This window comes from Anolis sagrei, chromosome 5 (genome assembly GCF_037176765.1).
Source record: "Anolis sagrei isolate rAnoSag1 chromosome 5, rAnoSag1.mat, whole genome shotgun sequence".
Lineage (NCBI taxonomy): Eukaryota > Metazoa > Chordata > Lepidosauria > Squamata > Dactyloidae > Anolis > Anolis sagrei.
The window spans coordinates 183067132-183084255 of record NC_090025.1 but is presented as its reverse complement, the minus strand read 5'-3'; the positions used below and the strand labels follow the sequence as shown (position 1 = coordinate 183084255).

Genomic DNA, 17124 nt, shown 5'->3' with positions numbered 1-17124 from the left:
AAGATTTCCTTTATGGCAAATGCTGCCTGAAGACTGCCACAGTGTCTTGAAGGTTTCCTTAATTCGCTTTCCTTTACGTGGTTCATGGACATCATCTTTGATGAATTTAGGGATGGCAAGATTAATCTAGATAAGGTCTTGAAACTCTTCAATAAGATGGAAATCAGCTATGACTACATTCATGTGAAAAAAGTGTTTAAGGTGAGGAAAAAGTCCCTTGATTCCTTCCAAATACAGAGTAGAATTTGTAACCAAGATAAATGTATAGTATGTCTAATGCACATAACCTTTTGAGTAATACTTTTCATTTTTTTCCAGAGGAGGTTTGTACCCCAGTAGCAAAAATTCACAAGCAATAAGGGAGGGGAGGAATCAGCAGCTATTGGACCTAATCCCTTCTCCCCCTGCATTCCCATTTCCTTATATGTCATGTCTTATTCTGAATGTAAGGCAAATTAAATATTTATTTGCTGCCCAGGGAGTCTTTCAATAGAATCATAGAATTGGAAGAGACCTCATGGGTCATCCAGTCCAACCTCCTGCCAAGAAGCAGGAACATTTCATCCAAAGCATCCCCGACAGATGGCCACCCAGCCTCTGCTTAAAAGCTTCCAAAGAAGGAGCCTCCACCACACTCCGAGGCAGAGAGTTCCACTGCTGAATGGCTCTCACAGTTAGGAAGTTCTTCCTAATGTTCGGGTGGAAACTTCTTTCCTATAGTTTGAAGCCATTGTTCTGTGTCCTAATCTCCAGGGCAGCAGAAAACAAACTTGCTCCCTCCTCCCTATGACTTCATCTCATATATTTATACATGGCTGCCATGTCTCCTCTCAGCCTTCTCTTCTGCAGGCTGAACATTCCCAGCTCTTTAAGCCACTCCTCATAGGGCTTGTTCTCCAGACTTGTGATCTTTTTAGTCACTCTCCTTTGCACACCTTCCAGCTTGTCAACATCTCCCTTCATTTGCGGTGCCCAAAATCGAACACAGTGTGATTCCAGGTGTGGTCTGACCAAGGCAGAATAGAGGGGTAGCATGACTTCCCTGGATCTAGACACTATACTCCTATTTATGGTGGCCAAAATCCCATTGGCTTTTTAAGCTGCTGCATCACATTTTTTGGCTTTTAAATTGAAGTATGGATTATAAAGATTCAAATAGACAAGGAATGGATGAATGTGTCTAACACTTAAGTGATCACTAGACTGGAGGTCCTTCCACACAGCCATATAACCCAGAATATCAATGTAGATAATCCATAGTGTCTTCTTTGAACTGGATTATCTCAATTCACACTGCCATATAATCCAGTTAAATGTGCATTTAATACAGCTGTGTGGAAGGAGCCTTTCAGGACAGTGGAGAACCAATTTTTTCGGATTTCTTTGTGTTTACTCGAAACCTCTGTGGGGTTGCGAAAGAATTTTTTTCTAAATGAGATTTGGGGATTACTGCTCAAAGGCCAGTTGCATCTTGTGAAATGTTTTACTGTTCAATTTCTATATTTTATCTACAAGCAGAGTGCACTTTTGTGGTGTTTTCCTCTCAGGAGCAAACTACAGTTGGAGTGAATCAGTCAATCTCTTACAAAGTGAAATGATTCAAAAACTTTGGCACTGGGCTACATGTGTCAAATACCAGGGATGGGGACAAATCAAACCCACCACATCTTGCAGGGCTTTCAATACCAGGATGACAAAGTTACATTTATATACAGACTTGCAAATACAACTGACAGTTTGAAGCAGTGGTTCCCAACCTTTTTTTTTTGACCAGGAACCACTCTCCAATATGGTTGGTTACAAAGGTTACAAACTAGTTTTGGGCAACTTTAGATTTGGTTATTTGAGGTGCTGATTCAGAAAATTGCAGGTGCCATAAGGAATGGCTCTGCTTGGGGAGGAGAAGCAGCAGTCAGGAGGCTTGTTGTCGTGCCTTTCATATGTAGTCAGCCTCTCCCCTCCCGACATCCCATTGCCTCAGCACTATAAGGTTTCATGAGACCAGTCACTCTTGTTGCAATAGTGTAGTAATGGTGAGGCTGTGGGCCATATTTTAGTTCTTGGGGCCCAGTGGTGGTCCATGGACCACAGGTTGAGAACCATTGCTTTGAAGACAACATAAGGCTTGGTGAAAAAAGTTTGGCACCCCTGTACTAGCCCCTTTTCTCTCAGAAACTGAGAATTTTGGAGGCTCCTGAAACACATAGTTTTGTATGGTGCTGGTAACTGACTGTTTTCCTATTCAGATGGATATCGTTTGGCTATGCCTACAATACATAAACAATAGAGAACTGGCATGAAATAAGTTTAGTCAGATGGCAGATTTGGCAATATGAGTTTTCTTCTCAGCCTTGCCAGACTCAAATAGAATGCATAGCTCCATTAATTATAGCTATTAATCCAATAATTTGCATACTGGGGAGGTGAGAGACAAGGGACAGCCTGACTGTTTGCACAAGCCAGCTATATCAAATGAACAAAACAGCATCCCAAGGTGCATCATCTTCACTGTCTAGTTATAATGCAGCTTGATGCTACTTTAACTGTCATGGCTCAATTCTATGAATCCGTGGGATCTGTCGTTTGGTGAGGCATCAGCACTTTTTTTTGCAGAGAAGGCTTACCATCTTGCGAAATGTTTTCTTTTAATTTAGAAAAATGACAGTCAGAAAAAGGGACTCATCACCATGGAAGATTTCCGCGCCATTTACCGAACGATTTTGCACAGGCCCGAACTTAGCGAACTCTTCAACAGTTACTCGCAAAACAAAAAAGTCCTATCAGCGGCCAATTTTGTGGACTTTCTAAAAAAGGAACAGTTTGAAATGAAGGCTGATGAACGAAGAGCTGGCTCTCTCATTAGTAGATACGAACCCATTGAAGAAGGTACACTGATAGTTTTAATTTGGTACCACAACTTTGTGTTTACTTTGAAATAATGAATGAATTTTAAGTGAATGTATACATCATTGTAACTTTATGTAATGGTTCTTTGAAAAAAATGATATATTGTGTGAAACAAGCCTATAAATGTTCTAGATTTGTGGTTGGTTATGGACATTCAACCTGAAAACAAGAGGGAAAAATGCATTCAAGACCCATTTGTGTGTGCTGTAATGATTACTTCTATTAGAAGACCAATGTTATTGTAAAATAAGCATTGCAGTAATGTATTTTATTAGTTGTAATTCTGAAGCAGTCTGTATAATGCATGTTATTATGCATGTCTGTATAAAATCAAATTGTGTCAATTCATTCTGTTATGTTTTTCACATTAAAGGGATGCACCACCTAAAAAATAAACAAGACAATGGGTTGTATATTTCTTTATTGAAATATTATTGAACCTTATACAGGATGTGACTGAACTGTACAGGTTGAGTATCCTGTATCTTAAATGCTTTGGACCAAAAGTGTTCTGTATTTTGGATCCCCCCCCCCCCAGATTTTGGAATACTTTCCTTTATATAATGGAATGTCGTGGAGATGGGACTGAAGTCTCATGTTTAGACTTGGATCCCATCCTCAAGATGTCTTGTATGTTTCATTTCTCATTCAGGTATGCTTCGTTTATATTATAAATAAATATTATAAGGAGCCCCCGGTGGCACAGTGGGTTAAAGCCCTGTGCTGGCAGGACTGAAGACCGACAGGTTGCAGGTTCGAATCCGGGGAGAGGCGGATGAGCTCCCTCTATCAGCTCCAGCTCCTCATGCGGGGACATGAGAGAAGCCTCCCACAAGGATGACACACTCTTATTACATCCCAAATAGATTACTGCAAGGTGCTGTGTGGGATTGCCCTTGAAGACTGTTCAGAAGCTTCAAGTGGTCCTTCGGGATGCAGCCAGATTCCTCACTGGAGCGTCGTATAGGGAGCACAGAACTCCCTGTTGCGTCAGCTCCACAGGCTGCTAGTCTGCTACTGAGCACAATTCAAAGTGCTGGCTTTAGCCTATAAAGCTCTAAAAAGCCTATAAAGCTCAGCTTACCTGTCTGAATGTATCTCCTTTTATGAACCATCTCAGAGAGTAATATAATCTGGGGAGGCCCTGCTTTCATCCCATCTCCTTCGCAGGTATGGTTGGTGAGGATGGTGGACAGGGCCTTCTCAGTGGTGGCCCCTTGGCTGTGAAACTCCCTCCTCAGTGATATTTGATCAGCTTCTTTCCTCCTAGCCTTCAGAAAGAAACTAAAAACATGGCTGTGGGTCCAAGCTTTTGGACAATAACTGCAGTGCAATAAATGATTGTAGAATCTGTGGAGTGACAACTGGAATATGACTCTGGATTACAACCTTGGAATGTAAGAATGGAATGTAACCTTGGAATGTAACCTTGGAATCAATTAATAATTGATGTCATTGTTTTAAATGTTTCAATTCTTTGTTTTTTAATGTAAATGTTTATTTAATTGTATGTTGTTTTTATGATATTGAATTGTTGCCGATGTGTGAAGCTGCTCTGAATTCCCCTCGGGGTTGAGAAGGGCAGGGTACAAATGTGGTAAACAAACAAACAAACAAACAATTTGTGCACGGATTAGCACAACAGTGTAAGCAAAAGTGCAAACTTGATTATTAGTGACCTTGTGCCAGTCTATTGAGTTAAATGGGACATAACTGTGAATGAACATATATAAGACCGTGCTGTATGTTGAATGAATATTCTTGTTATTTTCTATGATGTACAATTTATGTCTTAAATAATAAAGAGTAAGTTAATTATTTTTCTGTAGTAATTCACATTATTTTCATTTTGTTTTCTATTTAAATCACAATCAGCTATTGTAAGTATAGTATGTATTTATGCTCTGATTTTACCAATGTTGTCGCAGTCCTCATTAGTTTGAATGACATTTGTGCTTTTTCAGCATTCTGTGAAATAGTGGGTATGTTTGCGCTTTTTGCAAAACAGCCCTAACAGGTTCTGAATATAATTCAGTGTTATATATCATATGCGAAAAACTTTCTTTTGTCAAGCACAATTTGAGATACAACATTTCATTTTTAACTATTGATAGTTCAATCCCAATAATAACATTCTTCCAGTCCTTTATGATATTGCACATACACAACATCACATAACCTAGAAATGCTTTGACTCAAAACTGTTTAATACTAATAAAACATGGTATATTTTTTGACGCCAACTAGAGTATCTTCAGCTTTTTGTTTTGGAGAACTATAGGTCACTATTTAAAAACATTTAGGCTACCCTGATAATGATACTATCCTATTATGAATTTTTTTAAAAGACTATTATATGTGTTTTTTCATGGAACATGTATGAAACACACAAATAGGTTTCCTGTATGTTAAAACCAGCAAATAACATTATTTTGAATATGGTCATCTCAAACTTTGTTACTTGAGCTTATGGAACCCAGTGTTGTCCAGGTGTCGTTTCTTTCCTTCCTTCCTTCCTTCCTTCCTTCCTTCCTTCCTTTTTCCTTTCCTTTCCTTTCCTTTCCTTTCCTCTCCTCTCCCCTTTCTTTCTTTCTTTCTTTCTTTCTTTCTTTCTTTCTTTCTTTCTTTCTTTCTTTGAAATTGCTGCCTACCTGCTTTCTCCCTTCTCCAGCTCTTGAGAAGGACTACCTCACAATGCCTTCATGGCAACACCTTGGCAACAGTGGAAGGTCTCTCTTTGTGGCTCTTTCTGCTCTCTTTCTTTCTTTCTTTCTTTCTTTCTTTCTTTCTTTCTTTCTTTCTTTCTTTCCATACCTTCCTACCATCTTGTTTTTTCATTTTTCTTAATTTCCTTCTTTTCCTTCACCCCTTCCTTTCTTTGCCTTATTTCCTTTCTCCCGTCAACTCATACTTTTTCCCCTTTCCTTTCTCTTCCTTTCCTTTCTCTTCCTTTCCATTTGCTTCCTTTCCCTTCGCTTCCTTTCTCTCCGCTTCCTTTCCCTTCCTTTGCTTCCCTTCCCATTCCCTTCCCTTCTCTTTCCCTTCCCTTTCCCTCTCCCCTCCCCTCCCCTCTCCCCTTCCTCCCTCTCCCTTCTTTTTCCTCATAGATGTCATATTTTTCTCCCAGTTACATCACACAGGGCCACTTCACCTAGCAACAGCCAATCCATTGACATTAGGGCTGGGCGGTTTCGTTTCGTTAATTCATAATTCGTTAAAAATTCGTTATTTTTTTGTTAACGAAGCGATAACAAACCATTCTGGAGCAACTTAAAAACGAAACGAATTTTTCAATTCGTTTCGTAAATGCTTCGTATTTCGTTATGTATTCGTTTCGTTATTGGTTTGAGGTCGTTTCGTTATTATTTCTGCATGTCTGGGGCAAGTTTTATAGTTGTTTTTTGTTTAATTAGTGAAAAAAAATTATAATATCACACCAACAGAGAGGGAAGCTTCAGAAGTTTTTTTAGCGTATTGCACGATCGCGGCTGCCATTAACGAATTGATTCGTTATTGTTTCGTTATTGTTTTGTAATTTTTTTACCATTTACGAAATTTCGTAAATATCGAACTTTTTTAAAGGAAAATTTCGGAATTCTTTTAAATATCGAAACGCAAAACCCCCCAAAAAACGAATCGATTTTAGAAACAAATTTTTCCGTTGTTACCCAGGCCTAATTGACATCACAGTGCACCAGTTCATCTAGAAACAGCCTGTGGTACATACATATGTATATACATACATACATACATACAAGGACATTTATAGAGAGCAGTGCTAACATTTAGTATATAAAAGATTCTACCTATTTAATTCAGAATGATCATATTCCTTATACAATTTACAAAATACCTTTATTGTTGTTTTATGTGTTTTCCCCTATGGATTAGCACATTCCTTTCTCTAATTATTACTTGTTATATTGGGTCTCTTTTTCTTTTCAAAATCAGTCCCTATGCTTTTAAAAAATATCATTTTTTTCTGACTGAGTGTTGCATCAGAGTTCTCCGTGCTCTGTTTGCCAATTCAGGAGCTTACATGAAAGAAAACAGACAAAAATAGGAAAGAAAACAGAAAGACAACATGATTTTCACATTGTGCCCCTGATTGCTGTGCTTGGTATCCAACAGTTGGGAAACCACTGGGGTGTGAGACTTAAATTGCTGATGTACATCACCAGAAGTACAGTTTCGGGGCCAGATGGCTTGTGATAAAATCTGTTCTCTCATGTTTTTAGTTCTTTCAATTCACAAACTGCTGCTTGAATGAGCAGCTTTCTGTAGATATTAAATATTCTACCAGAATCCATGATCAGTTAAACAATGGTCAAGAGCTACTTCTTACATTCAGAGCTCCATGCTATGATTTATGATATGCTCCAAAATCATATTAGGCCACCTGGTACAAGGTGTTTAAACCCAAATTTAGACCCACACCAAAGACTTTAGAGCTATACTTTGTATCCTATAGCTTCGAAGATTGTTACATTTATTTTCTTGCATTTACACCTTGTGTAAGGCCCCGGGTAGCAGGCAGCAATCACAGTGTACAGGTGATGTACAGCTGCTGAAATAAACGCTTTCCCAATGATTATGGGGTATATTGCAATTACACCTGGCGATTCACACTAATCCGTAACTGCCATCTGCAACTAACTGTGGGCTGGATGAAGGTGAACAAATTGATGCTTAATCCAGAAACGGCAGAGGTGCTTCTAGTCAGTAAAAGAAAAACACATATAAGAGAACCGGGACTCAGCTCATGTGCTAAAGTGTTACATTCACCGTGGTGTCTCGGGATGCATCTACATTGTAGAATGGATGCAGTTTGACACCACTTTAACTGCTGTGGCTCAATGCTATGGAATCCTGCGAGCTGTAGTTCAGTGAGGTACCAACACTATATAACAAAGAAAGCTTAGTAAATACCTGTAAAACTACAATTTCCATAAATCCATAACAAAGAGCCAAGTGGTGTCAAGCTGCTTTCATTCTACACAGCATAGATACCCCACATATTCAATTTGGATATATTGGGATCACCATGAAACTAGATGTAACAGTTTAGTCTCATTAATCTTTCTTCAGTGTAGATTGGATCCATAGAGGACAGTGGTTCCCAACCTGTGGTTCGTAGACCACCAGTGGTCTGCAAGAACAAAAATATGATCCGCAGCCTCACCATTACTACAGCGTTGCCTTGAAACCACATGGCAACAAGAGCAACTGGTCTCTCAAAACCCTCTTATAGTGCCGAAGCAACAGGGATGTTGGGAGGGGAGAGGCTGACTACCCACGAAAGATTACTACTACCACATCAGCTCTAGATTATTAAATATGATTTTCTGTGGGCAATGAGATGGTGACTACTGGATGACATATGTTCTGTATCAGAAACTAGAGCTGATGTGGTCTATCCAACACAATTTTCTGAATCATCACCTCAAATACCCAAAATGAATCTAAAGTTGACCAAAAACCGATTCTTAACCCTTTTGGTAGTAATGTTGGAGAGTGGTCCCTGGTCAAAGTGGTCTCTGGTCAAAATGAGGTTGGGAACCACTGATATGGGAATATTAAACACATACGGGCATCTATAGGGAAATATAGCAAGCTCTCCACATTTGTGAGATTTGCGGATTTGATGATTTGCAGCTTTGATATGTTCTCTGTAGAAACGTATGGCCCTCCAGTGTGCATCTTGACCAACTTCCAGCAGCCATTGGCCATAGAATCACCCCTGAAGACTGAGGCCCCTTCCACACTGACCTTTATCTTAGGAACTGATTGCTTATCCCATATTATTTGGTAGTGTAGACTCATATAATCCAGTTCAAAGCAGATAAGCTGGGATCAGATCCTGGGATATAGGGCAGAGAAGATCCAGCCTGAGAGATTCTTGGAGAAGTGTTTCTTCACAGCAATTTTTAATTTATGGTCTTTCCACTTTCATGGGTGTCACTAACCCCTTTGAAAGTGGAGGGCCTACTGTAACAACAACAACAACACAATTTATTTATATTCTGCTTTATCTCCCTGGAGGAACTAAGAACAGATTACAGTATACACATAAGGCAAATATTAAATGCCTTTTACACAACAAACAGCAACATACAAGACACAAATAAGGTAAAGGCCTTTCCCTTTTTCATCTCTGACACCTGGAGGCAATGCTCAACTCCAGCCATAGGGAGGTACTCTTGTTCCATTTTCCATGCTGAGGAGCCTGCTGTTCTAAAACATCTTCAATCTTTTTGCTGGCATGTCTGCATATATTAATGGGGTGCATCTTGACCAACTTGCCCTTTTATCTTCCTGCTGAGATGGTGCCTATTGATCTACTCACATTGCAAGCTTTCGAACTCATAGGTAGGCAGAACCTAGGCCTGACAGTCAGGAGCTCACCCTGACTCGTGGCTTCGAACTACTAACTCTCTGGTCAGCAGCTTTTCCTACAGCTAACAGTTTTAATGCTGTGCTACCATGGCATTCTCTTGCTACTATGGCCTCTCTACTGGTATTCTCATTTTGCAAAGAACTCAGCAATCCCATCTGTATTGTATGCTGGTAGAATGAATGTAATTTGATGGCACTTTAACTACTCATTGCCATGGAATGCTGGGATTAGAAATTTGGTGAGTCACAACAGGTTTCTTTGGCAGAGAAGGCTAAAGACCTTGTAAAACTGCCATGATTTCATACCATTGAGCCATTGCAGTTAAAGTGGAGTAAAACGGAGTCATTCTGCAATGTAGATGCTCTCCAAAATAGGATTAAATACACAATCCTACCCATAAGTATTTGGAAGCCCATTCCACGATGTTCAATAGAGATTACTTCAAGGAAATTGTGAATTCAGTACAGTCCTATCCTAAGAAGTTAGAAATTAATCTCACTGTATTTAACAAACATTATAGCAAGGTGCAAATATACTAGATTATAGCTGTAGGCTCCATTTTCCCTAGGAAATAAGCCCCACTAAAAGTAGTACTGAGTGGTAAGATGATTGTATGTCTCAACCTGTGATCTTGTTTCGATATTCACTTGAAGTAGTTATTATTTCTGTCCAAATATGTCTAAACCATGTTGTGGTTCAAGTACAAAATTAAGTTTTCCCTCACTAAAGCAGGCAGGGAAGAGGCATACGTTATTTAGCTAACGTGTCCGGCTAGTGGTGCTGTATTACTGACCTAATTTAATAGGGAGAAAAATAATAAAGTTGCTAAAAAGGGAAGCAGAAATATATAGTGCTAATTTCCCACCTTTATCATATTGACTTTCCTTCTTTCACAAAAAGGCAATTTTTTGTACAGGAAGTTTTTATGTGTGATAATACAAGTTCAAAGGTGAGAATCATTACTACCTTAAGGATTAAGAGAAAGCTACTTTCTGCTTTATGTTTAAAAGGCAGTTATTTCTCTTGCCTGAACATCAGTTAATAGAAACACACCAAAGGGGTAAAAATGTCTCTAAACTGCGAGGAAGCCTATGTGGAATTCATAGGTTGTTGACCTTCAATGTTCAAAAAGCCTAATGAGATTGTCTTTTTCCTCCTCTTAACAGGATATCTGTTGGGTTCTTTCTAACATTTGCTATCTTCTGGTGTACGGCATTGATGTTTTGAAGATTTCTCAGCATGCAGGGTAATAAAGGGCCATAGTGTTTACTACTGCTAGTAGTAAAAACTGAGCAACTTTTATCACTTTCCATGCTGAGAAAACTTGAAAACATAGTTCAAGAACAACTTCTCCTTGTCTACACGGGTCAAAGGGCTGGACTCACTGTGGGTGCACCACTGGCAGTCTTCAGAACACAATGACTTCTAGTGAGAATACCAGATTTTATGGCTTTAATCTGAATTTGCTTTAGGTAACATTAGGAGATACTACAGAATTCGCTTGAAATTCTGGAATATTGCAGGGCTTTGGACAACCTGGACACCTAAATCAGGTCCCCATGATGGTGTCATCACCAATTCTTCTCCCTCCCAACTACATACAAGTTTGGCTTGGGGAAAAGATTGAGTGGGGACATGATAGCCATGCTTAAATATTTGAAAGGATAGCACACTGAGGAGGGGGGCAAGTTTGTTTTACCTGATCTAGTGACTATATGGAGCAGTAGATTCAAATTTCAGCAAGGAAGATGCCACCTAAACATTAGGAAGAACTTTCTGATGGTAAGAGTTGTTTGGCCATGGAATATGCTGCCTGAGAGTGTGCTGTATCTTCCTTCTCTTGAGTGCTTTGATTGTATTTTCCTGCATGGCAAAGGGCTGGATTTGATGGTCCTTGTTTTATCTTCATTCTATGGTTCTATAATTGTATGAGAACATAGCCACCAGATTACCACCAGATTTGTGGCTCCCCTAGGCTCTGTAATTCTCTTCCTAGGCTGAATCTACACTGCCTTGTATCCCAGGATCTGATCCCAGATTATCTGAGTATCCCAGATTATCTGGCAGTGTAGACTCATATCATCCAGTTTAAAACAAATAATCTGGGATCAGATCCTGGAATATGGGGCAGTGTAGATCCAGCCCCTCAGGAAGCTAGAATGGCGCATTCCCCCTTGTCCTTCTGTCAGCAGGCTAACTCCTTTTTTCAGACAGGTTTTTAAAGCAGTTTTAAAGAAGGAGCCAGGAAGAACTTCCACTGTTGAACTTCCTGTTCAACAGTGGAACTCTCTGCCATGGAGTGTGGTGAAAGCTCCTTCTTTGGAGGCTTTTTAACAGAGGCTGGATTGTCAACTGTCAGGGTTACTTTGTACTTTTTCTGCATGGCAGAAGGTTGGACTGGATGGAGGCGCTTTATACTGTTTTAAATATTTTAAGATTTTACTTGTTATAAGTGATTTTAACTGACTTTTTGAAAACGATTGTAGCTTTAATTTAATTTTAATACTTATATGTTGCAGATCTCAAATTGCGTTGTTTTTAATGTTGTGCACCACTTTGGGTCTCGACTAAGAAAGAAAAGCAGGACATAAATATAATTCTAAATAATAATCACCATCATGTATTACATATGTGATGTCTGGACGGATGCCTGTGTGGCAGGCAAGAAGAAGGGGAGACCCACCCTCTTCTTTTTGTTGGTCATGCAGGCATCCTGTTGTAACATCACTGACGTGGTAAGCGATAGCCATGCACTCGAGTGGAGGTCGTCTGGACAGTAGCACTGGATTCAGCCCATACATACACAGTCCATGGTTCCTCTGGCCCAAATTTACATTTTAATCTTCTTTCCTCCTTCCTCATCAGTATATATGCTCTTAAGAGTACCAGAGGACAGATCTTTGTCCTACTGGGTTTACAGAGTAAAGTGAGAGAACTGGGATGACAGTTGCCCAGAAAACACATTTTCTTTTCTGTTACATATGCTTGCATATAATGTGCATTTTTGTGTATGTTGGAGATAATCACACTATATTCTTCTCCTGTAACTGATATTCTTTGGAAAGGCAATTTACATTAAAGGTGCTGTTTTTACTTGATGCTGTCAGGTGTCCTCTCAAAGGTAAGTGTGGAACAAAGAAGGAGAAAATGGAATTCTGGAAATACAGATATTGGTATGTACATATTTTAACTATAAACTCCAAGACTTTGTAGCATGGAGCCATGACAGTTAAACCACTAATTCTATAGTGTAGACACACCCTAAATTTGAATCCCAGTCCTACTCTTTTGGATCCACCTTGTTCCAAGCTATTAAAAGCTGCTGTATAACTGTGTTGCATGTATCAGGGACAGGGAATGGATAGTCGTCTAGATGTGGATGAATTGGAATCCATAGTATTGCTTACCATTCTCTGATGGAAACTGTAGTTCGAAAATATCCGAAGGGTCTGACATCCCCTCTCCTTGGTCAATATGGATCTTGAAGGCAGAGATGACCACATTTCCTACGTCTATCTGTCAAACAATGGTTTTCTAGGGAAACAGGAATCTAATATGGGGAGCTTTACTGGAAGTTGATGGAAAGAGAACAAGGAAAGGTGAAAGTCTATTTTTTTCTGAGAAGAGAGTTCAAGAGTTTGAGAAGGCCCTTTTCCATATTCTCAGCAGATGCACTTCTGAATGTAATGAGACAGAGAAAAGGCCTTAGCAGATCACAAAGCACATATTGGTTCACAATGGAGATTATAGTCAAATAAATGCATGAGGTAGAACATATATTCCTTAAACATCCAAACTCCCAAGACAGTGCTGTTAGAAACATACTAGGGATCTCTATCTATCTATCTATCTATCTATCTATCTATCTATCTATCTATCTATCTATCTATCTATCTATCTGTATCTATCTATCTATCTATCTATCTATCTATCTATCTATCGTGCAAAAAGAAAATAGGTTATTTTAAAGTTTTTCAAGTGCTCAGATACTTTTTATTGCCTGGTTTCAGTGTGCCTTCCAACCTCTAGGCATTGCTTTCTAAGTGGCTAATGGTGTTGGAAGCAAGTCTGTTTTCTCGGTACTTGAATGATATTTATAGAATAAACAAATAATTGCAATTGGGTGGAATTCTGGATAATAGCCTTGAATGTTCAATGTGACATATGGCATTATTATTACCACGTACTTATACAGCACCAGAAATATACTAAGCTCTTTACAAAAGGGTCAGATAAACAGGTTTCTGTCTAAAGCAGCTTAAATAGACATGAATCAAAAGGAATTGCTGGTGGGGGCGGAATGGAAATGGCAATAGAATGGAAATAATAGCATAAGATTAAAAATTGGGGGCAGGGGGTGTTGCATTTTGGTTTACAAAACATAGTCTGGGGATGAAGCTTCACAATATGAGGAAGTAATAAAAAGTAATATAGAAAAAAGATACATAGGTGAGCCTGCCAATCTAAGATGTATTTATAGGGAACACAGTAGGTCTTAGGGACCATATTGGCTCAAGTCAAATGTTTACCTTTTTTGGTTAAATTATGTTGTCATAATTGAGGTGCACATTAGATTTGATGGTGTGTTAGAATCACACACATAAACCCACCTGTGTGAAAATGCCTGGAAGAACCTGGAACCCAGAGGCTGGATGGGGAGTCAGGAGTGCAAGGTCATTTTCAGCAGTGGCGGCAGCCTCAGGGCTCCATAGCACCTGGAGAAGGAGGAAGAGCGCCAGATTGGGGATCCAATCATTCCTGCCACTTAGCTGTAGATCCTGCACTTTCACAATTGAGGTGTGCATTACATTCTTTGGCATAGTATACTCAAGTAAATATGGGTATGTTTAACACTGCAGATTTAGATAGCAATGTTGCATATAATATGAATTTACTAACATATACAGATATATGGAAGTTAGGATGTATCCACACTGTACAACTGTAGCAATTTAATCCCGCTTTTATCTACTACAGATCCATTCTTTGGAATCCTAGGCTTTGTTCAGGTAGACACGTGGGGCTTCTTTGCCAGAGAGCAGCTCAGATGAATGGATAATCTATATAAATAAAAATGTAATTTTTGTTTGTGGGATTAACATAACTCAAAAACCACTGGGCGAATTGACACCAAATTTGGATACACTACACCTATCAGGCCAACGAGTGACCATCACTCATAGAAACACTGAAAAACACAACAGAATGGACTTAAAAGCAAAAAATAAATAATATATTACAACGCATGAACAAAACCACATATATACAGATACACACACATACACATATAAACACACAAAAGCACATATACACAGACTGGGCCAAAACAAACATGGCAGGGGATGAGTAGTATATCCATAAATGTCAAATCTTCAAAGTGAAACCTGGAAATCATAGAACCGTTAGAGTTGGAAGAGACCACAAGGGTCATCCAGTCCATCAAATTTGATGGGCTGATTGTACAGTATATATAGGTCAGCATCCCAAAATGAAAATGATATGAAATGTGGAGGTTATTGAAAGAAAAAAAAACAATCTTCCCTGGACAGACGAAGAAGAAGCTTTCAAGTGATCTCTTAAAGGTTCAAAGTGGTTTTGGATATTTATATCAGGCATACCTGAGTGTGTTGTTTCATTTTACATGAGAATATTGTAAGTTTTGGGTAATATTTTTCTAAAACGTGTTCTCTTCTTTTCTGTGGTGGAGGAAACTCTCCTTATTTTGATGATATTTGTGTCTCTAATAGCAAACCATGCTCAGTAAAAGACATGCTTCGTTAACTGAGCTACAGTCTCACAGGTATGCCCTATTTCATTGGGGCTTAAGTATATTCAAGAATATGACCCATGCAATTTTCAGGAGGTAAAAGAATAAATGCTGATACAGCTCTCACTAAAGAAAAGAGAAGTGTGAAATAGGTTCAGGAAGGCAAAAAGGAAAGGGGTGGCAATGTCTGACAGAACAAAAGTTCTGAGACATAGGCAGATATAAGCAGAGAAGAAAGGAAGGACTGGAACGTGACAAGATACCATCATGAACATAAAAAGAAGAGCCCAAAAGGCTTAAAAGTAAGTATGGGAGAAAATTAACACTGACTAAAGTGAAATGTTGGAAAGAGAGCTTTAGAGAAAAGGAACTCAACTTTAATGATTAGCAAGCTATAGAGTACTAGCAATTATTATCTGGATAGATAAAAGAACAATAGTGTTGTATTGTAAAGTTCCTGCTACTATGCTATTCATTTATGGTGGCATTTTATAGAATAATTATCATCTTTTTTTTAAAGCTGGGAAATGGGGAGATCTGAAAGGCAGACATTATTAGGCAAATAATCATATATTTTTTTGCTCTGGAAATAGATTAGAAATGGGGTGGGAAAGGGAATATTGAAAAGGAGAATACAACAATGATATGGCAAAAAAATGGTCTGATTGAGAACTTCAAAGTTTACATTACAAAGTTTATATCACTTCAGAAATTCTGCTTTTAAATTTGTCACATTTGGTTTGCAAAGTCAGCAAAAATATGCCACAAGACCAGACCTGTATGGTTTCTCTCATCAAAACAAAACAAAACAAACAAAAACCCCGTAGAAATATTATTTTTCTGGAGTGACAAAATCCCTCTTCTACCATGCTTGGTACCAGATCTGGACATCTATTATAAAAATGGGTAATGTGAAAGGGAGAAGAGTGGTTTTTTAAAATGTTCCTGTCTGTGAACAGCAACAATAACAAAATCGTAAACTTAAGCCAATGCTCAGCAATTGAGCCAGTGATCTACCAGCATCTGCACATCAAATGTCCCAACCTTGTCATAGAATGGAAAGGATGGAAAGAATATTATAATATTTGGAAAATGGTCAAACACTTTGTTTTTCAAATGCCAAAAAAACTTGATGTGAAGAATTCTGGATGGATGAGAAATTTTGCAGTTTGGGACTGGTTGTGCGGAAAAATAAATACATGTGGTGATTTAGTGTTTTCTGCGTGGGAAATAATATTTCAGTGCAGAAATATTAATCCTTGTGCTTGAAAATGTTATTGTTTGCACAGAAAAATCTATGACTGAGAATGTGTTCTGCATAAAATTGACATGTGCAAATTTTATGCCGAACAGCATTTTTGACACAGAAAACAGCATTTTTCCTCAACTTAGGGACAATCTTTGAAGATGTTTAGTTGAGAAAGATGGGTCAAAGTTATATTCGAATGGGTATTTCTCAACTCTTTCATTACAGCTTCCCCAACCAAGAAAGGAAAAGGTTCACCTCAAAAGCAGAATGCTATAACACCTTTTTAAAATTTCCCTGTTTTAGCGAGAAAACGAAAGGAGATGACCTTTGAAGGCTTCATACGATACATGCTTTCAGAAGAGTGCAGCATATTCAAAAAAGAGAACAAAACTGTTTACCAAGATATGAGCCGCCCACTGTGTGATTATTACATATCATCATCACACAATACCTACTTGATACAAGACCAGCTTATAGGGCCCAGCCATCTATGGGGCTATGCCAAGTATGTATATCTCTCTGGGGTATGGGATGGGGTAGACAGTACAACATGGCTTTTGTTGTTTTTTCTATATTTTTTTAAAAAACAAAGAAACAAATGTTTTATGTGATTTAGAAAAAAAAATGAGTATATTTTTTAAAAGCAACAGGTCAACCAAATCTGAAATATACTTCTATGGCCAATGGCCATTCTGGTTGGAGGACTGGAAGACTTAATGTAACCATGCTCTCAAGCTCCTGATGTGAATGATACATTTTCTGTTTATAATTTTTAATGGATGCTTAATTCTGTAGGGTTAGATA

The 17124-nt window shown here is 38.6% G+C and overlaps 1 protein-coding gene across 1 annotated transcript in view; it reads left to right on the top strand.

Annotated features, from left to right (window-relative positions):
- Window positions 1-17124, top strand: part of LOC132775663 (1-phosphatidylinositol 4,5-bisphosphate phosphodiesterase zeta-1-like) — a 60426-nt gene that overhangs the window by 6841 nt on the left and 36461 nt on the right. The window contains exons 3-5 of the mRNA XM_067468515.1: window positions 43-201; window positions 2655-2886; window positions 16624-16825. Coding sequence (XP_067324616.1) covers window positions 43-201; window positions 2655-2886; window positions 16624-16825 — 593 coding nt within the window. The remainder of the gene's footprint in view (window positions 1-42; window positions 202-2654; window positions 2887-16623; window positions 16826-17124) is intronic.